Source organism: Cetorhinus maximus, unplaced genomic scaffold (genome assembly GCF_964194155.1).
Source record: "Cetorhinus maximus unplaced genomic scaffold, sCetMax3.hap1.1 HAP1_SCAFFOLD_1189, whole genome shotgun sequence".
Taxonomy (NCBI): domain Eukaryota; kingdom Metazoa; phylum Chordata; class Chondrichthyes; order Lamniformes; family Cetorhinidae; genus Cetorhinus; species Cetorhinus maximus.
In genome coordinates, this window is record NW_027597131.1 from 44,046 (window position 1) to 71,935 (window position 27,890).

Below are 27,890 nucleotides of genomic sequence, written 5' to 3' on the forward strand. Positions count from 1 at the left end.
GCTGCCCTTGTCCTTCTAGATGGTAGTGGTCGTGGGTTTGGAAGGTGCTGTCTAAGGAGCCATGAGTTGCTGCAGTGCATCTTGTAGATGGTACACACTGCCGCCAATGTGCGTCGGTAGTGGAGGGAGTGAATGTTTAACATAGGAATACAGGAATAGGCCATTCAGCCTGTCCGCCATTCAACTAGATCATGGCTGATCATCTACCTGAACACCACTTTCCTGGACCGTATCCATATCCCTTGATGTCATTAGTCTCCAGAAAACTATTGATTTCCATTTTGAACATACTCAATGACTGAGCCTCCACAGCCCTCCAGGGTGGAGGATGCCAAAGATTCACCACTCTCTGAGTGAAGAAATTTCTTCTCATTTCAGTCTCAAATGGCCTGACCCTTATTCTGAGACTGTGTCCCCTATTTTTAGACTCGCCAGCCAGCGGAAACATCTTATCCACATCCACTGGGTCAAGCCCTCTAAGAATCTTATAAGTTTCAATGAGATCACCTCTCATTCTTCGAAACTCCAGAGAATAAGGGTCCAGTCTCCTCAATCTCTCCTAATAAGTCAATCCTGCCATCCCAGGGATTAGCCTGGGGAACCTCCGTTGCACTCCCTCTATGGCAAGTGTATCCTTCCTTAGATAAGGAGACCAAAACTGTACACAATACTCCAGGTGTGCTCTCACCAAGGCTCTATATAATTGCAGCAAGTCATCTTTATTCCTGTACTCAAATCCCCTTGCGATGATGGCCAACATATCATTTGCCTTCCTAATTGCACCTGGTGCTAATTTTTAGTGACTCATGAACAAGGACACCCAGCTCCCTTTGGACATGAACACTTCCCAATATCTCACCATTTAAAGAACTATTCTGCCTTTCTACTCAAGCGGATAACTTCACACTTGTCCAAGTCCGCTTGAAGCCTCCTCACAACTTACATTCTCACCCAGTTTGGTGTCATCAGCAAATTTGGAAATATTACATTTGGTCCCCACATCCAAATCATTTTTGTAGATTGTGAACAGCTGTAGCCCAGCACTGATCCTTGCGGTACCCCACTAGTTACAGCCTGCCATCCTGAGAACGACCTGTTTATTCCTTCTCTCTGTTTTCTGTCTTTAACCAATTCTCAATTCATGCCAGTGTATTGCCCCCAGTCCCATGTGCTCTACTTTTATTTACTAACCTCCTGTGTGGGACCTTATCAAAAGCTTTCTGAAAATCCAAATACACCACATCCACTGGTTCTCCTTTATCTATGCTACAGGTAACATCCTCAAAAAACTCCAACAGGTTTGTCAAACACGATTTCCCTTTCGTAAATCTATGCTGACTCTGCCCAATTATTTCATAATTTTTCAAGTGTCCAGTTATCACATCCTTTATAAGAGATTCTAACATTTCCCTACTACTGGCATCAAACTAACAGGTCTGTAGTTCTCCATTCTCTCTATTCTTTTCTTCTTAAATAGTGGGGTTACATTTGCTACTTTCCAGTCTGCAGGAACCTTTCCAGAATTTATAGAATTTTGAAAGATAACTGCCAATGCCTCCAGTATCTCTATAGGCCATCTCCTTCAACAATCTGGGATGTAGCTCATCTGGTTTAGGGGATATATCGACTTTCAATCTAATTAATTTTTCAAGTATTACCTCTTTACTAATACTAATTTCTTTCAGTTACTCATTTCACAAGGCTCTTGGTTGCCTAGTATTTCTGGGAGATTTTCTGTATTTTCCTCCATGGAGACAGACGCAAAGTAACTGTTTAGTTTCTCTGCCATTCCCCTGTTCTCCATTGTAAATTCTCCTGTCTCCACCTGTAATGGACCCACATTTGTCCTAGTTAATGTTTTCTTTGTCACATACCTAAAGAAACGTTTACAGTCCGTCTTTATGTTTCTCGCTAGCTTGCAATCATATTCTCTTTTCCCTTTCTTTATCAGGTTCTTGGTCCTCCTCTTCTGGATTCTAAATTATTCCCAATCCTCAGGCTTAACACTTTTTCTGGCAACTTTATAAACCACTTCCTATGATCTAATGCAATCTTTAATTTCTTTTGTTAACTACGGTTGATTTACCTTTCCTTTTGGGTGTTTGTGCCTTAGAGGAATGTATATGTGTTGTAGACCATGTAGTATTCCTTCAAATACTAGCCATTGTCTGTTTACTGTCAAATCTTTTAGTCTATTTTCCCAATCCACCATTGCCAACTTGCCCCTCATACCTTCATAATTTTCTTTCTTCAGATTTAAGACCCTAGTTTCAGAATGAACTAAATCACATTCAAACTTAATGTAAAATTCTATCATATTATGGTCACTATTTCCCAAAGGCTCCGTTACAGCAAGGTTATTAATTCGACCTCTCTCATTACACGACATTAAATCCATGGCCCCTCAATGTACTACTCCAATTTGTACACATTCCAGGAATTCATTCTCCATAGCATTAGTGCTGATAAGGTTATGTGCACAGTCTATGTGCAAATTGAAGTTGCCCGTTATTACTATATTATCCACATTACATGCATCTCTAATTTGCTGATTTCTACCATGTCCAACATTACCACATACAGTTTGGTGGCCTATAAACAAATCACACCAATGTTTGCTGCCCCTTGCTGTTTCTTAGCTCCACCCAAACTGATTCTACATCTTGACTGTTCGATCTAAGATCCTTTCTTACTAAAGTACAGATCTCGTCCCTTATTAAGAGTGCTACCCCGCCTGCTTTTCCTTTCTGCATATCCCTCCTAAAGGCTGAATATTCTTGGATATTCAGTTCCCAATCTTGGTTACCAGGTCTCCGTAATGGCAATCATACCCATTTACTTCAATTTGTACATTCGAATCAACAACTATTTTGTGAATGCTACATGCATTCAGATAGAGTGCCTTTAATTCTGCTTTTTAGACATATTTCCTATTCTGATCCTATTTGATGGCTCCCTATGCGTTGTCTGTCTTCTATTTTGGCTTTCTACTTTTCTACTTCCTTTTACCAGCTTTTGCTTCTCTCGAATCTGAGCTCCCTCTCAGGTTCCCACCGCCCCCCTGCCAATCTAGTTTAAACCCTCCCCAACAGCACTGGCAAATTTCCCTGCGAGGATGTTTGTCCCTGTCCTGTTAAGATGTAGCCCGTCCATCTTGTACAGGTCCCACCTGCCCCAGAGCCGGTCCCAAAGCCTCAGAACTCTGATGCCCTCCCTCCTACACCAGTTCTCCAGCCACGTGTTCAATCGCTCAATTCTCCTATTTCTATGCTCACTCGCACGTGGGACTGGGAGTAATCCTGAGATTACTGCATCAGACGACCTGCTTTTCAATCTCCTTCCTAACTCCCTGAAATCTGCTTTCAGGACCTTATTCCCTTTCCTACCTAAGTCATTGGTACCAACGTGGACCACGACCTCTGGCTGTTCATCCTTCCCCAGAAGAATGTCCTGCAGCTGCTCCATGACATCCTTGACCCTGGCACCAGGGAGGCAACATACCATGGAACAATAGAAAAGTTACAGTGCAGAAAGAGGCCATTCAGCCCATTGGGTCTGCACCGGCCAAAAGTTAAGAACAAAAGCAACTCTCCGCTCATTTTTAATCCCACTTTCCAACGCCTAGTCCGTGGCCTTGCAGGTTACAGCACTTCAGGTAGATCTGGGTACCTTTTAAATGAGTTGAGCATTTCAGCCTCAACCACATTCACTTAGGCAGTGAATTCCAGATGCCCACCACACTCTGGGGGTGGGGCATTTGGAAAAAGGTTTTCCTCATGTCCCTTCTAATTCTCCTACCAAGCACCTTAAATCTATGCCCCCTGATAACTGACCCCCTCCGCTAGGGGAAACAGGTCTTTCCTGTCTACCCTATCTAGGCCCCTCATAATTTTGTGCACCTCAATTTGGCCTCTAGATTTGGCAGTACCATCCTTCCTCTTTGTGGGGACATGTCTACACTGTGCCTGTAGAATCTTGCTTTTCAATGCCTCCCACTGGTTTGACAGTTTTCCCTTCTAATCGCTATATCCAGTCCACTCCCGCCAGCTCACCTCTCAGCTTTGTAAAATTTGTCTTTCCCTAATTTAGAATTTTTAGTCCTGTTCTATCTTTGTCCTTTTCCATAATGATGCTAAATCTAACTGTATTATGGTCATTATTTCCAAAATGGCCCCCACTGCTACTTCATCCACTTGCCCAGCTTCATTTCCTAAGACTGAATCTAGAATTGCGCCCCCTCTCATTGGGCTTGCTACGTGCTGGCTAAAAAAGTTCTGTTGAATGCAGTACAAGAATTTTGAACCCTCTGTGCCCTTCACACTGTTCGTATCCCAATTGATATTAGGGTAGTTGAAGACTCCAGCTATTATTGTCCTATTGTTTTTCCACTCAGAAATTTGCCTACATATTCTAACTCCCTTCCACTATTTGGGGGTCTATAGTACACTTCGAGCAATGTGGCTGCCCCTTTTTTATTTCATCCCTTGTGTCCTCATTTGATGCTTCATTTAGTAAATCATCCTCCTCACAGCTGTCACTGATTCTTTAACCAATAATGCTACACCCTGAAAACTCAGGGATGTTGAGCTGCCATTTCTACCCCTCTTTAAGCCAAGTTTCCGTTATATCGATGATATCATGCTGCCCTGTGTTTATCTGGGCCCTCAGCTCATCAGCTTTATTTGCTAAACTCCTTGCATTTACATATATACCTTTTAAAGCTGCCAAATCCTATGCTGTACACTTTTTACCCTGTGCTGCTTCTGTCTTTCAGAGTCACTCACTAATTCTCCATCTCCTGCTCTGAATTTGCTCTCAGGTTCCCAAGCCCCTGCCCCCTGCCCATCTAGTATCCCCTCCCCAACAGCACTAGCAAATTTCTGTTCTGTTCAGGGGTAGATTGACCAGGTCCCACCTTCCCCAGGACCAGTCCCCAATGCCTTGTTGATGGGATGTGGGCATTACTGGCTGGGCCAGTATTTGACCTTTGTTCAGAGTCAACCACATTGCTCTGGTGTCACAAGTAGGCCAGACCAGGTAAGGACAGCAGATTTCTTCCCCTGAGCCAGATGGGTTTTTACAACAATCATTTCATGGTCATCATTAGACTTTTAACTCTAGATTTTTATTGGATTCAGGTTGCACCATCTGCCATGGTGGGATTTGAACCTGGGTCCCTAGATTACCAGTCTAGTGACAATACCACTACGCCACCATTCCACATGACTGAGCTAGCCTGCCATTGCTTCAATTTACTTCCCATATGTTAACTGTGGTTTACTTATACTACTTTATTTTCCCTGGCCTTGACTTTACTTCTCTATTGCTTGTGTTTCTTACTGAAATCTAAGTAGCTCCTTATTTTAAAGCAGCTGTTCGAATTCTCAGCTACTTGAAGACTCTCCCTCACAGCAGTTTCTCACCATCCAGTGAACGTATGGGTGGAATTTTCCACTCCCATTGGTGCTGGGTGTGCTAGATGATGTGAGTGGACAATATGGTGAGAAGGCCAAAAATTGACTTTACGCCGTCATAAAACCAGTTTGCGATCATTCGCTCAACCCGTCAATGGGCGGGGCCTGCGTTTCCAGCAGCCGCATATCGGGAACCTAATTTCAATACTTTAGAATCTCATTATAAGCCCTCAAAATGGCGAGGGCTGTGGAGGCAGTCTCCAGAGGAGATGAGACCAGATGGCGATGTGAGGGTATGTGTGAGACAGTGAGTGGTGATGTCCCTTGAGATGCCAGTGAATGTGTGATGGGCCTGTGAGTGGGTGAGTTTAGAGTGATGAGGTGGTTGCCTTACCCTGATGGCACGGATGAGATCATTCATCCATTTTCTGCACTGGATGGCCAACCTCGTGTGTGCAGCGTTGACACCGACCACCTCTGCCACCAGCTCCCAAGCCGGAGCGGTGAGATTGCTGGACCTCCTGCGGGCAGACCAGGGGTGGAGGACATCATGGCGGGGCCTGCAAAAGGCATTCCAGTGATGGGTCACTGAACTCTTCTTGGCTTTCGGGGCCATGTCTTCACTGGAGCAGTCCTGGGCTGCAACCATTGAGAACTGCATGCATGGCTGCGGGTTAGATATAGCGCCCGGAGTGAGGAAACGGTGTGGCAGGCAGCGAGATGCCATGTTTCCTGTGGCTGTATAATTAATGAAGTGGGAAGCGGACAATAGGGCATGAAAGCCCACCATTGCGGCTGGCGGGTAAAACACCATTTTTCATGCCCGCTACCACACTTAGTGCAATTCTGGGACAATTCCACCCTATGTTCCTCGTGTGATGTCACTCTTGGATGTTTTCAAAACTCAGCCCTCTCATGCAGCTTTTCAACTCCTGGTCTCCTGCATCATGAGAAAGAGAGAGAAAGAAAAAGAAATGAGCACCTCCCTCCCCTCTTCTCCGAACTCCCTTCTCACCAAACTCGCAGGAATTCCACTCTGTACTAGGGCACTCTGTGACAGTGCACTTAAGCTCTCATTTATACAGCTGAGATTCAGATGAACCTGGCAGTTACCATCCTCGAGTTATGTCTACAACCACAGAAACGCCTGTCTATTCCCCTAACTAGTGAATCCCTTACCTCTACTGCTCTTTCCCTCTTCTTCCTCCCCTCCTGTACAGTTGAGCCGCCCGTGATGCCACAAACTTGGCTCTGACTGCACTCCTCTGAAGAACCAGTGCCCTCAGGTTGTCTTATGAGGAATGATTGGCCAGTTGGCTTAACATCTGTCATAGGGAAAATGTTAGAAGCTATTATTAAAGACGTTATAACAGGGCACTTAAAAAAAATTCAGGGTAATCAGGTAGAGTCAACATGGTTTTGTGAAAGGGAAATCATATTTGACCAGTTTTTTTGAATTCTTTGAAGGAGTCACATGTGCTGTGGATAAAGGGGAACTGGTGGATGTGCTGTACTGAGATTTCCAGAGGGCATTTGATAAAGTGTCATATCAAAGGTTATTGTGGAAAATAAAAGCTCATGGTGTAGGGGGTAACATACATGGGGTAACATGGATAGGAGATTGGCTAGTTAACAGGAAGCAGAGAGTAGGCATAAATGGGTCTTTTTCTGGTTGGCAGGATGTGAGGAGTGGTGTGCCACAGGGATCAGTGTTGGGGCCTCAACTTTTTGCAATTTATATAAGTAATTTGGATGAAGGGACTAAAGCCGTGATTGCGAAGTTTGATGACACAAAGATAGGTCGGATAGGAAGTTGTGAAGAGGATACAAGGAGGCTACAAGGGGACAATTGGATTATAATGTGGGAAAATGTGAAATTGTCCATGTTGACAGGAAAAATTTTAAAAAGCTTGTTATCTAAATGGTGAGAGATTGAGGAGCTCTGAGATTCAGAGGGATCTGGGTGTTCTAGTGCATGAATTGCAGAAGTAGGGAAGTTATGCTTCAGTTGTACAGGGCATTGGTGAGACCACATCTGGAGCACTCTGTACAGTATTGGTCTCCTTATTTAAGGAAGGATGTAAATGCGTCAGAAGCAGTTCAGAGAAGGTTTAACTAGACTAATATCAGGAATGGGTGGGTTGTCTTATGAGGAAAGATTGGACAGGCTGGGCTTGTATCTGCTGGAGTTTAGAAGAGTAAGAGGTGACTTGATTGAAACATAAGGTCCTGAGTGGTCTTGACAGGGTGGATGTGGAGAGGATGTTTCCTCTTGTGGGACCATCTAGTACTGGGAGTGACTGTGTAAAAATAAGACGTCGCCCATTTAGGACAGAGATGAGGAGAAATATTTTCTCCCAGGGGGTTGAGAGTCTTTGGAGCTTTCTTCTTCCAAAGACAGTGGAAGCAGAGTCTGAATATTTTTAAGGCAGAGGTAGATAAATTCTTGATAAGCAAGGAGGTGAAAGGTTATTGGGAGTCGGCAAGAATGTGGGGTTGAGGTTACAATCAGATCAGCCACGATCTTACTGAATGGCGGAGCAGGCTCGAGGGGCCTAGCGGCCGACTCCTGCTCCTAGTTCATATGTTTGTGTTAAGGTGGTGGGTGGGGCCAGTGAAGTGGGCTGCTTTGTCCTGGATGGTGTCCAGCTTCTTGAGTGTTGTTGGAGCTGCACTCATCCAGGCAAATGGAGAGTATTCCATCACACTCCTGACTTGTGCCTCGTAGATGGTGGACAGGCTTTGGGGAGTCAGGAGGTGAGTTACTCACTGCAGGATTCCCAGCCTCTGACCTGCTCTTGTAGCCACAGTATTTATATGGCTAGTCCAGTTCAGTTTCTGGTCAATGGTAACCCCCAGGGTGTTGATAGTGGGGGATTCAGCGATGTTAATGCCATTGAACGTCAAAGGGTGATGGTTGGATTCTCTCTTGTTGGAGATGGTCATTGTCTGACACTTGTGTGGCGTGAATGTTACTTGCCACTTGTCAAGCCTGGATATTGTCCAGGTCTTGCTGTATTTGGACATGGGCTGCTTCAGTATCTGAGGGGTCGCAAATGGTGCTGAACATTGTGCAATCATCAGCGAACATCGCCACTTCTGACCTTATGATGGAAGGAAGGTCATTGATGAAGCAGCTGAAGATGGTTGGGCCGAGGACACTAACCTGAGGAACTCCTGCAGTGATGTCCTGGAACTGAGATGACTGACCTCCAACAACCACAACCATCTTCCTTTGTGCTAGGTATGACTCCAAACAGCGGAGAGTTTTTCCCCTGGTTCCCATTGACTCCAGTTTTGCTAGGGCTCCTTGATGCCACACTCGGTCAAATGCTGCCTTGATGTCAAGGGCAGTCACTCCCACCTCACCTCGGGAGTTCAGCTCTTTTGTCCATGTTTGATCCAAGGCTGTAACGAGGTCAGGAGCTGAGTGGCCCTGGCAGAACCCAAACTGGGCGTCAGTGAGCAGGTTATTGCTAAGTAAATGCCACTTGATAACACTGTTGATGATCCCTTCCATCACTTTACTGATGATGGAGAGTAGACTGATGGGGCGGTAATTAGCCAGGTTGGATTTGTCCAGCTTTTTTTGCACAGAATATACCTTGGCAAGTTTCCACATCGTCAGGTAGATACCAGTGTTGTAGCTGTACTGGAACAGCTTGGCTAGGGCACAGCAAGTTCTGGAGTACAAGACTGAGTAAAACAATGAATTCCTGAATAAAACAATGAATGTAACGAATAAAACAATGAATTCCTGAAAAAAAACAATGAAATTAATGAATAAAAGAATGAATTCCTGAATAAAACAATGAATGTAACGAATAAAACAATGAATTCCTGAATAAAACAATGAATGTAACGAATAAAACAATGAATTCCTGAAAAAAACAATGAAATTAATGAATAAAAGAATGAATTCCTGAATAAAACAATGAAATCAATGAATAAAACAATGAATTTAATGAATAAAACAATGGAATTGTTCAGGGCACAAAATTGATGAAAGAATGAGGATGATAAAATTAATAAGAGAAATAATTAAATTGATCAAAGGATGAAGTCAATGAATTTAATGAATAAATTGATGAAAGAATAAAATGGATGAAAACAATGAATGAAAGCGAAGCGATGAGTACGGTGAAGGGGGAATGATCGAGTGAATGAAAGTGAAGCGATGAGGGGGTGAAGGGGGAATGAGGGAGTGAATGAAAGCGAAGCGATGAGGGGGTGAAGGGGGAATGAGGGAGTGAATGAAAGTGAAGCAATGAGGGGGTGAAGGGAGAATGAGGGAGTGAATGAAAGTGAGGCGATGAGGGGGTGACGGTGGAATGAGGGAGTGAATGAAAGTGAAGCGATGAGGGGGTGAAGGTGGAATGAGTGAGTGAATGAAAGTGAAGCGATGAGGGGGTGAAGGTGGAATGAGGGAGTGAATGAAAGTGAAGCGATGAGGGGGTGAAGGTGGAATGAGGGAGTGAATGAAATTGAAGCGATGAGGGGGTGATGGTGGAATGAGGGAGTGAATGAAAGTGAAGCAATGAGGGGGGTGAAGGTGGAATGAGGGAGTGAATGAAAGTGAAGTGATGAGGGGGTGAAGGTGGAATGAGGGAGTGAATGAAAGTGAAACGATGAGGGGGTGAAGGTGGAATGAGTGAGTGAATGAAAGTGAAGCGATGAGGGGGTGAAGGTGGAATGAGTGAATGAATGAAAGTGAAGCGATGAGGGGGTGAAGGTGGAATGAGTGAGTGAATGAAAGTCAAGCGATGAGGGGGTGAAGGTGGAATGAGGGAGTGAATGAAAGTGAAGTGAAGGGGGGGTGAAGGTGGATTGAGGGGGGTGAGGGTGGAATGAGGGGGCTGAAGGTGGAATGAGGCAGGTGAAGGTGGATTGAGGGGGGTGAAGGTGGATTGAGGGGGGTGAAGGTGGATTGAGGGGGGGTGAAGGTGGAATGAGGGGGGTGAAGGTGGAATGAGGAGGGTGAAGGTGGATTGAGGGGGGTGAAGGTGGATTGAGGGGGGTTGAAGGTGGAATGAGGGGGGTGAAGGTGGATTGAGGGGGGTGAAGGTGGAATGAGGGGGGTGAAGGTGGAATGAGGAGGGGTGAAGGTGGAATGAGGGGTTGAAGGTGGATTGAGGGGGGTGAAGGTGGAATGAGGGGGGGTGAAGGTGGAATGAGGGGGGGTGAAGGTGGAATGAGGGGGGGTGAAGGTGGAATGAGGGGGGTGAAGGTGGATTGAGGGGGGTGAAGGTGGAATGGGGGGGTGAAGGTGGAATGAGGGGGGTGAACGTGGATTGAGGGGGGTGAAAGTGGAATGAGGGGGGTGAAGGTGGATTGAGGGGGGTGAGGGTGGAATGAGGGGGGTGAAGGTGGATTGAGGGGGGTGAAGGTGGAATGAGGGGGGTGAAGGTGGATTGAGGGGGGTGAAGGTGGAATGAGGGGGGTGAAGGGGGAATGAGGGGGAGGTGAAGGTGGAATGAGGGGGGTGAAGGTGGAATGAGGGGGGTGAAGGTGGATTGAGGGGGGTGAGGGTGGAATGAGGGGGCTGAAGGTGGAATGAGGGGGGTGAAGGTGGATTGAGGGGGGTGAAGGTGGATTGAGGGGGGTGAGGGTGGATTGAGGAGGTTGAAGGTGGATTGAGGGGGGGTGAAGGTGGAATGAGGGGGGTGAAGGTGGATTGAGGGGGGTGAGGGTGGATTGAGGGGGATTGAAGGTGGATTGAGGGGGTTGAAGGTGGATTGAGGGGGGTGAAGGTGGATTGAGGGGGGTGAAGGTGGAATGAGGGGGGTGAAGGTGGAATGAGGGGGGTGAAGGTGGATTGAGGGGGGTGAAGGTGGAATGAGGGGGGTGAAGGTGGAATGAGGGGGGTGAAGGTGGAATGAGGGGGGTGAAGGTGGAATGAGGGGGGTGAAGGTGGAATGAGGGGGGTGAAGGTGGATTGAGGGGGGTGAGGGTGGATTGAGGGGGATTGAAGGTGGATTGAGGGGGTTGAAGGTGGATTGAGGGGGGTGAAGGTGGATTGAGGGGGGTGAAGGTGGAATGAGGGGGGTGAAGGTGGAATGAGGGGGGTGAAGGTGGAATGAGGGGGGTGAAGGTGGATTGAGGGGGGTGAAGGTGGAATGAGGGGGGTGAAGGTGGAATGAGGGGGGTGAAGGTGGAATGAGGGGGGTGAAGGTGGAATGAGGGGGGTGAAGGTGGAATGAGGGGGGTGAAGGTGGAATGAGGGGGGTAAATGGAGACAAGGCTGGAAATGGAGAATTCCAGGAGACTGAGTCAGGCAGTCGGTTAGACACCTATGGAGCTGCTTTACTCTGACTGGGGGCAGGAGGATGGATATTCCCTGCTGGAGGGGCGAGAGGAGGCAGGAGGAGGAGGGGAGGGTTATTGAGGGGGGGTCAGGACGAGGCTCACTGATTTCTTTTTACTTTGTGGATTTGGGTGCAGGCGGAGCGGCGGCCGCCCCGGCAATGGGAGGACCCCGGGGAGACAAGATGGCGGAGGCGGTGAGTCAGTGAAAAAAAAACCCCCGGCAGAGAGAGAGAGAGAAACCGGAGCCGGGGAAACGGCGAGACCGGCATTCTCAGTGTCTCCCTGACTCGGAGTCAGCGCCGGGAGGAAGATGGAGGTGATTGAAGGATGTCGGCTCCCCGTCCTCAGGAGGAACCAGGAGAATGAGGACGAGTGGCGTAAGTATCCAAGATGGCGGGCGGAGTGGGGCGGGGAGGGCTCTCCGAGTGCAGTTCCTCCTCCTGGCCTCCCGGTGGCGCTGTTTAACCCGCTCCCCCATTACCCCATGTGCAGTACGGCCTCCCGGCGGCGCTGTTGAACCTGCTCCCCCATTACCCCGTGTGCAGTATCTCCTCCCGTCCTCCCGGTGGCGCTGTTTAACCAGCTCCCCCATTACCCCGTGTGTAGTAGTACCTCCTCCCGTCCTCCCGGTGGCGCTCCCCATTACCACGAGTGCAGTACCTCCTCCCGGCCTCCCGGCGGCGCTGTTTTCCTCGCTCCCTCGCACTCCTCCCCCAGCGCCCCCAGAGCAGTAGCTCCTCCCGGCCTCCTGGTGGCGGTATTAAACCCGCTCCCCCGCACACCTCCCCCAGCGCCTCGACTGCAGTACCTCCTCCCGGCCTCCCGGTGGCGCTGTTTACCCAGCTCCCCCACCGGATGCAGTACCTCCTCCAGGTCGCCTGGTGGCGCTGTTTACTCCGGCCCCTGAGTGCAGTAACTCCTCCCCGCCGCCCTGTGGCGGTGCTTACAACACTCTCCACTCCCCGGATGCAGTACCGCCTCCCGGTGGCGCTGTTTACTCCTCTCCCCTGAACCCCCCGCCCCCGAGTGCAGTACCCGCCGCCCGGTGGCGATGCTCATAACACTCCCTCTACCCAGTGCAGTACCTCCCCTCTGCCGCCCAATGAGGTGGCTTAATCCCCCCAAATGTAGTACTCCTCCCCGCTGCCTGGTGGCGCTGTTCCTTCCGAGTGCAGTAGACCCCCCTCCCCGCTGTCTGTTGATGCCACTACCTCAGGCTGCAGTACCTACTCCCCACCGCCAGTGGCGCCCACTACTTCAGGCTCCCTCAGAGTGCAGTACCTCCTCCCCACCACCAGTGGTGCCATTACCTCAGGCTCCCTCAGAGTGCAGTACCCCCTCCCCACCACCAGTGGCGCCACCACCTCAGGCTCCCTCAGAGTGCAGTACCTCTTCCCCACTGCCAGTGGCGCCACTACCGCACACTCCCTCAGAGTGCAGTACCTCCTCCCCACCACCAGTGGTGCCATTACCTCAGGCTCCCTCAGAGTGCAGTACCCCCTCCCCACCACCAGTGGCGCCACCACCTCAGGCTCCCTCAGAGTGCAGTACCTCTTCCCCACTGCCAGTGGCGCCACTACCGCACACTCCCTCAGAGTGCAGTACCTCCTCCCCACCACCAGTGGTGCCATTACCTCAGGCTCCCTCAGAGTGCAGTACCCCCTCCCCACCACCAGTGGCGCCACCACCTCAGGCTCCCTCAGAGTGCAGTACCGCCTCCCCACCGCCAGTGGTGCCACTACCTCAGGCTCTCTGTGTGCAGTACCTCCTGCCCACCACCCAGTGGCTGCGCTCCCGCCAATCAGTATCTCCTCCCCATGGGCTCCGGCGAGGACCTGTGCTTGGTCCACGGTTGTTCACAATCTATATAAATCATTTGGATGTGGGGACCAATTGTAATATTTCCAAATTCATCTAAGGTTCTCTTATGTAAGGAGGTCACAGAGGGAGTGCAGTGGAGGTTCACCAGATTAATCCTTGGGATGGCGGAATTGTCTTATGAGGAACGATTGGGAGACAGGGTCTGTATTCCCTAGAGTTTCGAAGATTAAGGGGTGACCTCACTGAAGCTTACAAAATTCTTCCAGGGCGTGACAGGCTGGATGTAGATAAGATGTTTCTGTTGTCTGGTGAATCTAGGACCAGGGGACACAGTCTCAGGATAAGGGTTTAGGCCATTTAAGACTCAGCTGAGGAGGAGCTTCATCACTCAGAGGGGAATTCTGTACCTCAGAGAGCTGTGAAAGCTCAATTGTTGAGCGTATTCAAGACATCAATAGATTTTTGGAGACTATTGACATCAAAGGGATATGGAGATAGTGCGTGATGGTGGTGTTGAGGTAGATGATCAACCATGATTAGGGATGGGCAATAAAAATGCTGGTCTAGCCAGTGATGTCCACTTCCCATGGCCGAATAAAATAAATGATCAAATTCAATGGCGGAACAGGCTCAATGGGCCGAATAGCCTATTCCTGTTCCTATGTTTGCCACCTGTGGCGCTGCTCTTCGCAATATCTCCTCCTCACCACCCAGTGGTGCTGCTCCCTTTGAGTGCAATACCTCCTCCCCACTGCATGGTTGTGTCGCTTCCTCAGAGTGCAGTACCTCCTCCCAGCCACCCAGTGGCACTGCTCCCTGAGAGCAGTACCTCCTCCCAGCCACCCAGTGGCACTGCATCCTGAGAGCAGCACCTCCTCCCAGCCACCAAGCGGCACTGCACCCTGAGAGCAGTACATCCTCCCAGCCACCCAGCAGCACTGCTCCCTGAGAGCAGTACCTCCTCCCAGCCACCCAGCGGCACTGCACCCTGAGAGCAGTACCTCCTCCCAGCCACCCAGCGGCACTGCACCCTGAGAGCAGTACCCCCTCCCAGCCACCCAGTGGCACTGCATCCTGAGAGCAGTACCTCCTCCCAGCCACCCAGTGGCACTGCATCCTGAGAGCAGTACCTCCTCCCAGCCACCCAGTGGCACTGCATCCTGAGAGCAGTACCTCCTCCCAGCCACCCAGTGGCACGGCTCCCTGAGAGTAGTACCTCCTCCCCGCCACATGGTGATGCTGCTTTCTCCGAGTGAGAACCTCCCTCTTCCTGCCTCCCAGTCGTGCTATTCAGTAAGGGTGCAGTAACCTCCTCCCCGCCACAAGGGGCAGTGCACTTGTCATTTAGGTTCCAGTAACCTCCTCCCCAGCACCAGGGGCGCTGATGTTGCTGTCAATCAGGGAAGGGGAGAGAAAGAAGGTGCATTTCTACAGGGATGTTTACCACCTCAGGAAGTCCCATAACACCCGACAGCCACTGAAATATCTTTGAAGTGTGGGCGCTGTTGGACAAACCATGCAGGTTGACACAAAGCACAAAGAAATGGACTTATCATCTGAAGCTGGGCCCTAAATCTTACCCAATCTTTGGCCAAGAAATGCTTAAAACGAACACCTCCAAATGCACCAATTCGTCAGCAGACCAGTCAGTACCCATAAAGGCAAAGGTGTGTGTTTTAATATCAGAACGGGCTGGAGGGGCTGAATGGCCACCTCCTGTTCCTCGGATGGCAGTGAGCATGCAGTAAGACTGTCTGAGAGGAGGGGGATAACAAGGTAGGCAAGTATAGTGCATCCAGATAGAGAGGGATCTTCAGGTAGCAAAGAGGCAGTGTGAGGTTCCAGTAACTGGGTCAAGAGGTGCCTGGGTTTGACAGTACAGTATGTGCGACTCGGTTGGATTAGTTCCAAGAGAATAACACTGACCTGCTATCTGTTCCTTTTCAATCCAGCACTTGCTGAAATCCTCAGTGTTAAAGACATCAGCGGGAGGAAGGTGTTCTATGTCCATTACATAGACTGTAAGTATTGCTTCACTGACTCATTCTTCACACTGTCCATTTACGACTTTATCTTCCTATTGGAGCTTTATTACATTGTAAATGAGGGGGGTACAGGTCTGTCACTGTATAACACTGGGGTACAGTACTGGTGGAGACAGGTCTGTCACTGTATAACACTGGGGTACAGTACTGGTGGGGACGGGTCTGTCACTGTATAACACGGGTACAGTACTGGTGGGGACAGGTCTGTCACTGTATAACACTGGGGTACAGTACTGGTGGAGACAGGTCTGTCACTGTATAACACTGGGGTACAGTACTGGCGGGGAGAGGTCTGTCACTGTATAACACTGGGGTACAGTACTGGTAGGGACAGGTCTGTCACTGTATAACACTGGGGTACAGTACTGGTAGGGACAGGTCTGTCACTGTATAACACTGGGGTACAGTACTGGTGGGGACAGGTCTGTCACTGTATAAGACTGGGGTACAGTACTGGTGGGGACAGGTCTGTCACTGTATAACACTGGGGTACAGTACTGGCGGGGAGAGGTCTGTCACTGTATAAGACTGGGGTACAGTACTGGTGGGGACAGGTCTGTCACTGTATAACACTGGGGTACAGTACTGGTGGGGACGGGTCTGTCACTGTATAACACTGGGGTACAGTACTGGTGGGGACGGGTCTGTCACTGTATATCACTGGGGTACAGTACTGGTGGGGACAGGTCTGTCACTGTATAACACTGGGGTACAGTACTGGTGGGGACGGATCTGTCACTGTATAACACTGGGGTGCAGTACTGGTGGGGACGGATCCGTCACTGTATATCACTGGGGTGCGGGCCCGTCACTGTGTGACTCAGAGGGGTTGAATGGCCTACCCCTCATGTCCTATGTTGTTACTGTCCCCGGGGTGGGGAGTTGCAGCTTTGAGTCCGCAGTGTGCTCCAGCATTACCAGCTGTATCGGCCGCGTCAGGCCAGCCTGCATCGATCCCGGGTCCAGTAAAGGTGTTAAACGGGGGTGGGGGGTGGTGTCACTGGGGTGAAATTGTTGCTGGTGAATGTTTCAAACCCCATTGCTGCTTCTCTGCAGTTAACAAGCGTCTGGATGAGTGGGTGACCCCGGAGCGGTTGGACTTGAAGAAAATCCAATTCCCGAAAAAGGAGGCGAAAACTCCAACGAAGAACGGACTCCCGGGCTCCCGGCCGAACTCTCCCGAGAGGGAACTGGTAAAGAGCTGCTTCCTCGTGTTTGTTTCATAGCTGTGGGGGTGGGGGGGCTAAAGGGAGGGGGCAGGATGGAGGGGAGAGAGGGGCGAAGAGGCGGTGGGGGGGTGAGTAGAGGGGTTAGAGGGGCCTCAGGTTGTGGGGGTATAGAGGCGGGGTGAGAGAGAAGAGGGGAGCTAAAGGGAGGGGAGAGAAGGGCCAAAGGGGGTGTGAGTTAGGGGGGAGAGAGGGACCACATGACGAAAGAGTGGGGGGTGAGAGAGGGGCTGTGGGGGAGGGGAAGAGTGGGGGAGGGGGGAAGGCCATGCGGAGAGAGTGGGGGGTTTGAGAGAGAGCAGCCACCGTGTGGGGGTGGGGAAGAGGGAAGCTATGGGGGGGGTGATGAGTGGGGGATGAAAGAGAGAGGCCACAGGGGGAGAGCTGGAGGGGAGACAGGGGCCATGGGGGGTGGAGAGTGGGAGGGGGAGAGAGAGGCCATAGGGGGAGATTCGGGGGTTGAGAGAAGGGCCATGGTGGGGAGAGTGGTGGGGGGGTGGTGAGAGAGGGATTATGGGATAGAGAGTGGGGGGTGAGAGAGGGATTATGGGATAGAGAGTGGGGGGTGAGAGAGGGATTATACAGTGAGGGATTGAGGGAGTGTGAGGTTTCGGGGGGGTGAGAGAGCGGCTATGCAGGGAGGGAGAGGATATAAATAGCGAAGGGGAGGGGGACATTCAGAAAGTTACTGGTGGTGGTGAGTGTGGGGATATTGGCGGGGGGTTAAAGAAGGATTTGAGGTTGGGGTTTGGGATGTTATGGGGAAACTGTTTGGGGATATGGGGGGGGGTTAAAGAAGGATTTGAGGTTGGGGTTTGGGATGTTATGGGGAAACTGTTTGGGGATATGGGGGGGGGTTAAAGAAGGATTTGAGGTTGGGGTTTGGGATGTTATGGGGAAGCTGTTTGGGGATATGGGGGGGGTTAAAGAAGGATTTGAGGTTGGGGTTTGGGATGTTATGGGGAAGCTGTTTGGGGATATGGGGGGTGGTTAAAGAAGGATTTGAGGTTGGGGTTTGGGATGTTATCGGGAAACTGTGTGGGGAGATGGGGGGGTGGTTAAAGAAGGATTTGGGGTTTGGGATGTTATCAGGAAGCTGTTTGGGGATATTGGGGGGGTTAAAGAAGGATTTGAGGTTGGGGTTTGGGATGTTATCGGGAAACTGTGTGGGGAGATGGGGGGGTGGTTAAAGAAGGATTTGGGGTTTGGGATGTTATCAGGAAGCTGTTTGGGGATATTGGGGGGGTTAAAGAAGGATTTGAGGTTGGGGTTTGGGATGTTATGGGGAAACTGTGTGGGGGAGGCGGTGAGTGTGGGGATATGGGTGGATGGTTAAAAGATGGGTTATGCGAAGGTGTTACCAGGTAAGAAATGTGTCCAGGGGTTTGGGGAGGGAATAGGAGAACCTTGCATTTATATAGCACCTTTCACAACCTCAGGACACCTCCCACAGCGCTTTACAGCCAATGAGGATTCTGCTGAACCTGCGCTGAACCCCCCTCCAAGGTCAACATCTCTTCCTGAGGGGGCAGGGCCCAGGACTGACCCCAGTTACTCTGGACGGGGGGCGGGGTCTGAGCAGAACTTCGGATAAATTGTAACGTAACATCCAGCCCTCTGTATTCTGGACCCATTGAGAGAAAGGCTGACTGTTTAAATATTTGTGTTGTTCCTGTCCAATAGCTTTTAACTATTGCTTAGACCCCTCATTCTCTCTGCACCTTGCTAAGTGCTGTGTGAACTGGTCTCAGTTGGGTGGCCGTGAGGGGAAGCAGTTCGTTATGGTGCCTCCCCTGACCGAGAGAGAGAGAGCTGGGGGAACAGGAGGAGACGATAGGGAAGAGGGAGTTCTAGTGAGTCCCTGGAACATTTTTAAGCCTGATCAGGCAGCCATATATGTGTTGTTGGACCATGTACGTGAGTAACCTGATGTCTATTCCTCCTCAGAAGAAGACACTCGATCTTTCACTGCACGCTTCAACAGCAGGAATTGACAAAACCATTGCAATGCCGGTACAGCATGTTTCTTAATAATATAGCCACAGGGCTGTCTACCTTCTAGTCAATGTTATTAATAACTGTGAGTGCAGCCCTCATCTCCCACCCCAACAAAGAGTTTGCTTGTTTTCTGTTTCCGATCGCTGAGGGAGTGCTGGGACCACTTGCCTCTACCATCATCCTGCTTCTCCTGCCCTCCCACCTCCCCAAATTTACCTCCCCCACAGCCTTATCCAGATCCTGCTCCTCTGGAGTTGGGAGTTTGTATGAGGATAGCTTAATTGCCTCGGCAGTTCTCTGCCCCTACCTTAGTCCCTTCGCCTTATCATTGCAGAGCCAGGCAGAGTTGAGACTGTTCGTCTCTCCTCACTGCTCCGGCTAATTGTTTGGGTTTGAGGGCAGCAGATGGTTTCCTGCTTCCCAGTTAGTTGAGTTAGGGCTTTAAACTAAATAGAGGGGGAGGGGGATATGTAGGCTTACAAAGCAAAAGGAATTGGCAGCTATTTAGGTAATGATACCCAGAGTGTGACAGGAAGGGACACAGTGTACAAACATTAAAAAAACAGTATTCAGAGCAAAATAAATGAATTAACGGCACAATTGGAGGTTAATGGTTATGATCTTATAGCCATTATGGAGACGTGGCTACAAGGAGATCAAAGCTGGGAACTAAATATTCAGGGGTATGAGACTTTTTGAAAGGACAGTCAGGAGGGAAAGGGTGGTGGGGTAGCTTTGTTAGCATGAGATGGAATAAGTGCATTAGCAAGAAAGGATCTTGGATCGGAAGATTTAGAATCCATATGGGTGGAGGTAAGAAATAACAAGGGGAAGCAGACACTGGTGGGAGAAGTCTATAGGCCCTCGAACAGTAGCTATACTGTAGGACAGGGAATAAATCAGGAGATAATGAGGGCAGGTAAAAGAGGCAGAACATTAATCATGGGCGACTTTAATCATCATGTAGATTGGGAAAATCAAATTGGCAGAGATAGACAGGAGCAAGAATTCATAGAGTGTATACGGGACAGTTTCCTAGAACAATATGTTGTGGATCCAACCAGGGATCAGGCTATTTTGGATCTGGTAATGTGTAATGAGGCAGGTTCAACAAATGATCTCAGAGTAGAAGATGCCCGAGGAAACAGTGACCATAATATGGTAGAATTTAGCATTCAGTTTGAGAGTGAAAAACTTGGGTTGGAAACAACTGTGCTAAATTTAAATAAGGGTAATTACAAAGGAATGAGGGCAGGGTTGGCTGGAGTGGACTGGGAAAGGAGTTTAGCAGAAAAAAACGGCTGATGAACAATGACAGATGTTTAAGAAAATAGTTCATGACTCACAACAAAGATATATCCCAGTGAGGAAGAAGGATTCTAGGAAGGGGATAAACCAACCATGGTTAACCAAGGAAGTTAAGGATAGTATCAAATTGAAAGGAAAGACATTCAATGTGGCAAAGATTAATGATAAACCAGAGGATTGGTAAAGTTATAAAAAACCAACAAAAGATGACCAAAATAATAATAAAGAGGGAGAAAATAAACTGAGGGTAAACTAGCAAGTGTATAAAAACAGATAGTAAGAACTTCTTTAAATAAATAAAAAGGAAGAGAGGGACCAAAATGAACATAGGCCCCTCAGCGAATGAGGCTGGGGAAATAATAATGGGGAGCCAGGAAATGGCAGAGGAGTTGAATAAATACTTTGCTTCAGTCTTCACACTAGAAGACACTAATAGCATTCCAAAAATACTAAACAATCAAGGGGCAAAAGAGGGAGAGGAAATAAACACAACTATCACTAGAGAAAAAGTACTAGGGAAACTAATGGGGCTAAAGGCTGATAAGTCCCCTGGACCTGATGGGTTGCATCCTAGGATATTAAAGGAAGTAGCTACAGAGATAGTGGATGCACTGGTAGTAATCTTCCAAGAATCCTTAGATTCTGGAAAAGTCCCAGAGGATTGGAAAACTGCCAATGTAACGCCCTTATTCAAAAAGGGAGTGAGACAAAAAACAGGTAACTATAGCCAGTTAGCTTAACATCTGTCACTGGGAAAATGTCAGAATCTATTATAAAGGATGTAATAACAGAGCATTTAGAGTTACATAATCTAATCAAGCAGAATCAGCATGGCTTCATGAAGGGGAAATCATGTCTGACAAATGTATTAGAATTCTTTGAGGAGGTAACAAGCAGGATCGATAAAGGGGAACCAGCAGGTGTAATACATTTGGATTTCCCAAAGGCGTTTGATAAGGTACCGCACATAAGGCTACTTAATAAGATAAGAGCCCATGGTGTTGGGGGTAGTATATTTGCACGGATAGAGGATTGGCTGACTAATAGAAAACAGAGAGTTGGGATAAGGGGGGCATTTTCAGGATGACAACCTGTAACTAGTGGAGTGCCACAGGGATCAGTGCTGGGGCCTCAATTACTTATAATATATATTAATGACTTGGATGAGGTAAGTGAATGTACTATCACCAAATTTGCGGATGATACAATAGGTGGGAAGGCAAGTGGTGAGGATGACACAAGGAGTCTACAGAGGGATATAGACAGGTTAAGCGAGTGGGAAAAAAAGTGGCAGATGGAATATAATGTGGGAAAATGTGAGGTTATGCACTTTGGCAGGAAGAATAGAGGAACTGAATATTATTTAAATGGAGAAAGACTGCAGAAAGCTACAGCACAGAGGGATGTGGGAGTCCTTGTGCATGAATCCCAAAAAGCTAACATACAAGTTCAGCAGGTAATAGGGAAGGCAAATGGAATGTTGACCTTTATTTCAAAGGGAATGGAGTATAAAAATAGGGAGGTCTTGCTAAAACTATACAAGGCACTAGTTAGACCACACCTAGAATACTGTGAACACTTCTGGTCCCCTTATCTAAGGAAATATATACTAGCATTGGAGGCAGTCCAGAGAAGGCTCACTAGTTTGATTCCGAGTATGGAGGGATTTTCTTATGAGGAGAGGTTGAGTAGGTTGGGCCTGTACTCATTGGAGTTTAGAAGAATGAGAGGTGACCTTATTGAAACATAAGATTCTTAGGGGGCTTGACAGGGTAGATGTGAGAGGTTGTTTCCCCTTGTGGGAGAGTCTAGGACCAGAGGGCATAATCTCAGAGTAAAGGGGCGTCCATTTAAAACAGAGATGAGGAGGAATTCCTTCTCTCAGAGGGTAGTCAATCTGTGGAATTCTTTACCACAGAGGGCTGTAGAGGCTGGGTCATTAAGTATATTCAAGGCTGAGACAGATTTTTGATCAGTAAGGTAATCAAGGGTTATGGGGAAAAGGCAGGAAAGTGGAGTTGAGGATTATCAGATCAGCCATGATCTCGTTGAATGATGGAGCAGACTTGATGGGCCGAATAGCCTACTTCTGCTCCTACACGTTATGGTCTTATGGAATTAGAAGTTCACTAACCAGGACAGTTTGCACAGACTGGGCTCGTATTCCCTTGAGTATAGGAGATTAAGGGGTGATCTAATTGAGGGTTTAAGATACTTAAAGGGTTCAACAGGGTCGATAGAAAGAAACTAGTGGTGGTGGAGGGGGAGTCCAGAACAAGGGGGCAGAACCTGAAAATTCAAACCAGGCTGTTCAGGGGTGATGTCAGGAAGCACTTCCTCACACAAAGGGGAGTGGGAATCGGGAAATCCCCCTCCCCCCCCCCAAAAAGCTGTCGAGGTTGGGGGTCAATTGGAAATGTCAAAACTGAGATTGATAGACTTTTGTTGGGTAAAGGAATTAAGGGTTACAGAACTGAGGCGGGTAGATGGAGTTAAGTCAAGAGCTAATTGAATGGTGGAATAGGCTCAAGGGGGCTCCCAATTATTGTTTCTCCTCCTTCTCCCTTAACCCATTAATATCAACTACTAACTCACCTAGCAGAACCCACTTGGGGACTGTGGTGGGTGCAGAACATGGAATTGGTGACATGTAGGTTGGGCCTGTACCCATTGGAGTTTTGAAGAATGAGGGGTGATCAAATTGAAACATATAAGATCCTGAGGGGGCTTGACAGGGTGGATGCTTCTCCGTGGTGGGGGTATCTAGAACGAGGGGGGTACAGTTTCAGAATAAGGGGTCTCCCATTTAAGACGGAGATGAGGAGGAATTTCTTCTCTCTGAGGGTGGTCAGTCTGTGGAATTCTCCCCCCCCCCGCAAAGGCTGAGTTAGACAGACTTTTGATCGACAAGGGGAGTGTAGGGATATTGGGGGGACAGGTAGGAAAGTGGAGTTAAGGCCTCAATCAGATCAATTATTATCTTATTGAATGGCAGAGCAGGCTCGATGGGCTGAATGGCTTACTCCTGTTCCTATGTGAACTCTGGGGTCAGCCCAAATATTAAGGTCATTTTAGAGTGGGATCTGAGCTTGAGTTGGGGTAATTTTAATCTGCTGAAGTGCTCACATTCCATTGCCATTGATTTACCCCAAGGGTTTAATTGATAAACCCATTGTCCAGTGTGGCTTGGAGCCATACAGTCGACTGAGGTGCTGGTGTGGGCTTGGAGGGGGGTGGGGGGGAGGGAGGGGGGGTGGTGGGAGGTGTGAGTATCAGCCTAGTTTCCCAGTCCTGAACTCGGCCAGTAAATCTGTGTGTGACCACTCTCCCGTCTGAGTCGCAAGTACCCGGGTCCGAGCCCCACACCCCATAATCTGGGATGACACTCCCAGTGCAGTGCTGAGGGAGCGCTGCCCTGTCAGAGGGTATCCCCTATTTGATGGGGCCCTGCCTACCCTCCGGGGTGGATGTAAAATACCCAACGGCTGCTATTTCGTAAAAGAACGAGAGAGTTCTCCCCGGTCTGCTGGGGGCCAGTATTTATCCCTCAACCAACATCGCTAAAAACAGATGATCTGGTCATTAATTTAATCGTGGGAGCTTGCTGTGCGCAAATTGGCTGCCACGTTTGCTACATTATAACAGCGACTAAACTTCAGAAAAGTCTGTCATTGTCTGTGAAGCACTTTGGGATGTCCTGAGGTGGTGAAAGAAGCTGGAGAGATGGGAGTTTTACTTTCTTTAGTAGAGTTCCTGTTGTGTTAACCTGTATTGTACCAGCATTGCGTTGTCTGTGAAGGACACTTATCCATCCGACGCCTAGCTTAGTCAAACCGTGCAGAAATGATGCAGGTTGGACCTCTGTTCACGGGGAGCTGACTCACAGTTTTGCCACTACATGTGGCTGGCTGACGTGTTTAACTTGCAAAGCGTGCCAGCGATCCGTGACGAAAGGGGTTAGCAGACTGTTGGCAACTTTGAGTTTGAGAAATCACCTGCTTCTGTGGGATCTTGCTATGCGCAGACCAGCTGCCACCCTTGCTGGACAGGGCTTTGGAGCATTGAGACGTGGCGAAAGCGACTGTTTTTCTTTATCGTAGCGGGGAGTTGCTGCAGTTAACTCAGTAGCAATGGGCTAGGGAAGAGAGAGAGAAAAAATCAGCTTGGATTCCTTCCCTGGCCCTTGCTGGATAGTACACGTGAGTGAGCGGGCATTCAGGCGAAGATGGCACTGCTCTTGGCTGCAACGCCCCAGCTGGAGGGAGAGCCTGTGAGAGACGCATTGTCTAGTCTTAGGCTTGTAGCACAAAGGTGATCGATCAGCCCCTGTACAACACATACCAGAGTGAGGGCCGACATCTACAAGAGCTGCAACACTTGTGGGACGTGGCTCTGCTTGGGGCTGGCAGAACCAGTGTGACCAACCAATTAACCAAGATCCCTGCTGTCTGAATGGGCCCTCCACATCTAGAGAGTTTTTAGTTTCTGGCCCCTGGGATGGGATAGGGGGATCTGAAGTATCGCAATCCCACACTTCACAAAATGTCGACTTACCAAGAGCCTTTAACGGTAAAATGCCCCCAAGGCGCTTCACAGGAATGTAAATCAGGTGGACTCTGACACCGAGTCTCGTACGGAGACATTAGAGGCAGGTGACCAAAAGCTCGGTCAAAGAGGTTGGTTTTAAGGAGGAGAGAGGGACAGAGAGGTTTAGGGAGGGAATTACGGACCTCAGGGCCCCAGGCAGCTGAAGGCACGGCCGCCAATGGTGGAGCGATGGGAATCGGGGGATGGTCAAGAGGCCGGAATTGGAGGAGCGCAGAGATCTCGGGAGGGTTGTAAGGGCTGGAGGAGGTTACAGAGATAGGGAGGGTTGTAGGGGCTGGAGGAGGTTACAGAGATAGGGAGGGTTGTAGGGGCTGGAGGAGGTTACAGAGATAGGGAGGGTTGTAGGAGCTGGAGGAGGTTACAGAGATAGGGAGGGTTGTAGGGGCTGGAAGAGGTTACAGAGATAGGGAGGAGGCCATGGAGGGATTTGAAGACAAGGATGAGAATCACAGTCAGGCTGCCATTGGTCACTCTGCCAGGATAACCTGTTGTGTCTCTTTCTCCCTCTCTATGGTATTGTGGAACAGGGCTTGCCTTACTTAGCCTCAAGTGCTAGTTTACAAAGGGTCCCTGTCGTGAAGATACCAGACAGGACCAACAGCATCGAAAACGTCACAAAAAATTTGTTATCCGTGAGTTGCCTTTATACTTGTTTGACCGCTTGCTGGTGATTTGAGTGAGTTGTGATGCAATTTAACCCCTTTTCTAGCCCCCTGGAGCTTGCAGTGTTACTGACTCTGGATTGGCTGCCCAGTGCATCGGCGCCGAGTCCGGCCATTTAAGTGTTGTTTCTGTGTCTTCCTGTCCTGATGGTGTGGAGCACGGCTGTCTCCTCGGGCCGCAGCTTGACATCCCGCCCACACGGCCATCCAACTGCGCTAGGCATCACACCGGAGCTCGGAGCTGTCCCCCCTATCTCAAACATGCGCGGGGGCACTTTCCAGCTGGTCTGGGCGCTGGGTGGCAGGAGGTGTCCCTGCCGACTTGCCAGTCTCGCACAGGAAGAACACACACAACTGGGAAGTTGGGTGTCGGTGGGTGCCCTGTAAATGGTAACCTAGGTTTAAGCCAGCGGTCTTGGAGGATAGAAGCAAGAAATCTGGGCAGCGAGTGGGTGTGGGGGGAGAGATTAAAGCTCAGTTGCATTACTTTGAGTTAAAATGTGCCTGTTGTCCAAGGAATGAACTAGTCACATTGGGCTCTTGTGTACAAGTAGATGTGCCATACTACTGTAACTCAAAGTACTGTACCAGACTCGCGCTTGCAATACCACCTGCGGCCAGGCACGGGCCCTGTTTTTTTAATCTTCCCGCTGTCCACATTTAGAATGGAAGCTCCCTGTGTAAATGTGTCACGCTGCTGCAGCACCTTTATTGGTGGGAGGGTGCAATTACAGCGTGACCTGTTTACATAGGCCCCTCCCATTATAAGTGAGGGCACAGGCATTTTTGCTGTAAGGTTGGAAGTGGGTGCCTGCAGATGTTTAATATACTAAATGAATATACACGCTGAATGGGATGAATGGAAGTGTTTTGCGATGTCACCGATGATTAGTGTTCAAGTTTGTTCCAACTTCTTGACTTTCTGTAACCCAGTCTGGTGCTTTATGAACAGAACACTGTGTCTTTCCCTCTTCTGTGGGCCTTTCACCCCGGCAAAAACAATAATTTTAAGCCTAATTTGAAATATAATCTTCCCCGCCCTCCCTAGCGTAACGAGCCATGTGACTAGTCATGTGTGAAGTTGTCAAATTTCTTAACCCCACGGACTGTCACTGTTAACATTATCGGTAAAAGGAGCCACGCACTCGTAGGTCGTGGGGGGAGGATTATTCTCTAAGCTCCATCTGCTTTCTAAGTCTCATACTCTCCTCGATCCAAAGGCAATAACGCCACTAGGCATCCTTTGATTTAGGGACAGGAGGAGGCCATTCAGCCCCTCCAACCTGTTACACAAGAATGGGAGGAGACCGTTCAGCCCCTTGAACCTGTTACACAGGAACAGGGGGAAGGCCATTCAGCCCCGCAAGCCTGTAACACAGGGAGAGGAGGAGGCCATTCAGTCCCTCTTGAGCCTGTTACAGAGGGATAGGAGGAGGCCATTCAGTCCATTTGAGCCTGTTACAGGAAGAAGAGGAGGCCATTCAGCCCCTCTTGTGCCTGTTACACAGGAACAGGAGAAGGCCATTCAGCCCCTCTTAAGCTTGTTACACAGAAACAGAGGAGGCCTTTCTGCCCCTCAAGCCTGTAAAACAGAGAGAGGAGGAGGCCATTCAGCCCCTTTGAGCCTGTTATACAGGAACAGGAGGAGGCCATTCAGCCCCTCTCAAGCCTGTTAGCTCCGTATTTCTCAATCCCTTGTCCAGCAGAAATCTATCTATCTCAGTCTTGAAAGCCCCAATTGTCCCCCAGTGTGTCTGCCTTTTGTTTGGTGGGAGCGTGGGGGGGTAGAATTCCAGATTTCCCGATCTTCACCCTTAAAATAATGGTGGAAGTTGAGCCCAGCAAGCCAGTGACTGGCAGTGCGATGTTATCTTGCTGTGAAGGGTCTTTGTAGACAGTGTGCAGGCGGTGATAGGGTGGCAGTGCTGGTAAGGATGAGGTGACGGTTTGGTTATTCGTGCTTTGCGCTGCTATTAATTGTTCACTCGTTTCTTCCATGGTGAGTTAACCCCCTCAGGCACAAGTTTGTTCCCAAATGCGGAAAGCCAGCCTCATATCCTCCTTTTCGTTCACTCTTTCATGGGATGTGGGCATCACTGGCAAGGCCAGCACTTACTGCCCATCCCTGATTGCCACAACTCAGTGTCTCGCTCGGCCATTTCAGAGGGAAGTTCAGAGTCACCCACATCGCTGTGGGGTCTGGACTCACATGTAGGCCAGACCGGGTAAGGACGGCAGATTTCCTTCCCTAAAGGGGACATTAGTGATCCAGATGGGTTTTTACGACAATCGATGATAGTTTCATGGTCACCGTCACTGAGACTAGTTTCCAATTCCAGATTTATTAACTGAATTTAAATTTCTCCGGCTGCCCTGGTGGGGATTTGAACCCATGTCCCCATTAGCCTAGGCCTCTGGATTACTAGCCCAGTGACATTACTACTACACCATTGTCTCCCCCTTCCTGCAACTCTTTCTGAATCATTTTGAATAAAACACAAA

The 27,890-nt window shown here is 49.1% G+C and overlaps 1 protein-coding gene across 4 annotated transcripts in view; it reads left to right on the plus strand.

Moving 5' to 3' along the window:
• Nucleotides 1–11,868: 11,868 nt before the first annotated feature.
• The window catches only part of LOC144675837 (histone acetyltransferase KAT5), a 32,473-nt gene continuing 16,451 nt past the window's right edge, over nucleotides 11,869–27,890 (plus strand). The window contains exons 1-5 of one of the 4 annotated variants that reach the window (XM_078536408.1): nucleotides 11,869–12,097; nucleotides 15,494–15,562; nucleotides 16,643–16,779; nucleotides 18,760–18,825; nucleotides 25,254–25,358. In XM_078536408.1, the coding sequence (XP_078392534.1) occupies nucleotides 12,031–12,097; nucleotides 15,494–15,562; nucleotides 16,643–16,779; nucleotides 18,760–18,825; nucleotides 25,254–25,358 (444 nt within the window). In that variant the 5' untranslated portion in view covers nucleotides 11,869–12,030. The remainder of the gene's footprint in view (nucleotides 12,098–15,493; nucleotides 15,563–16,642; nucleotides 16,780–18,759; nucleotides 18,826–25,253; nucleotides 25,359–27,890) is intronic. The other 3 variants (XM_078536409.1, XM_078536411.1, XM_078536410.1) reach the window with 3 other exon arrangements.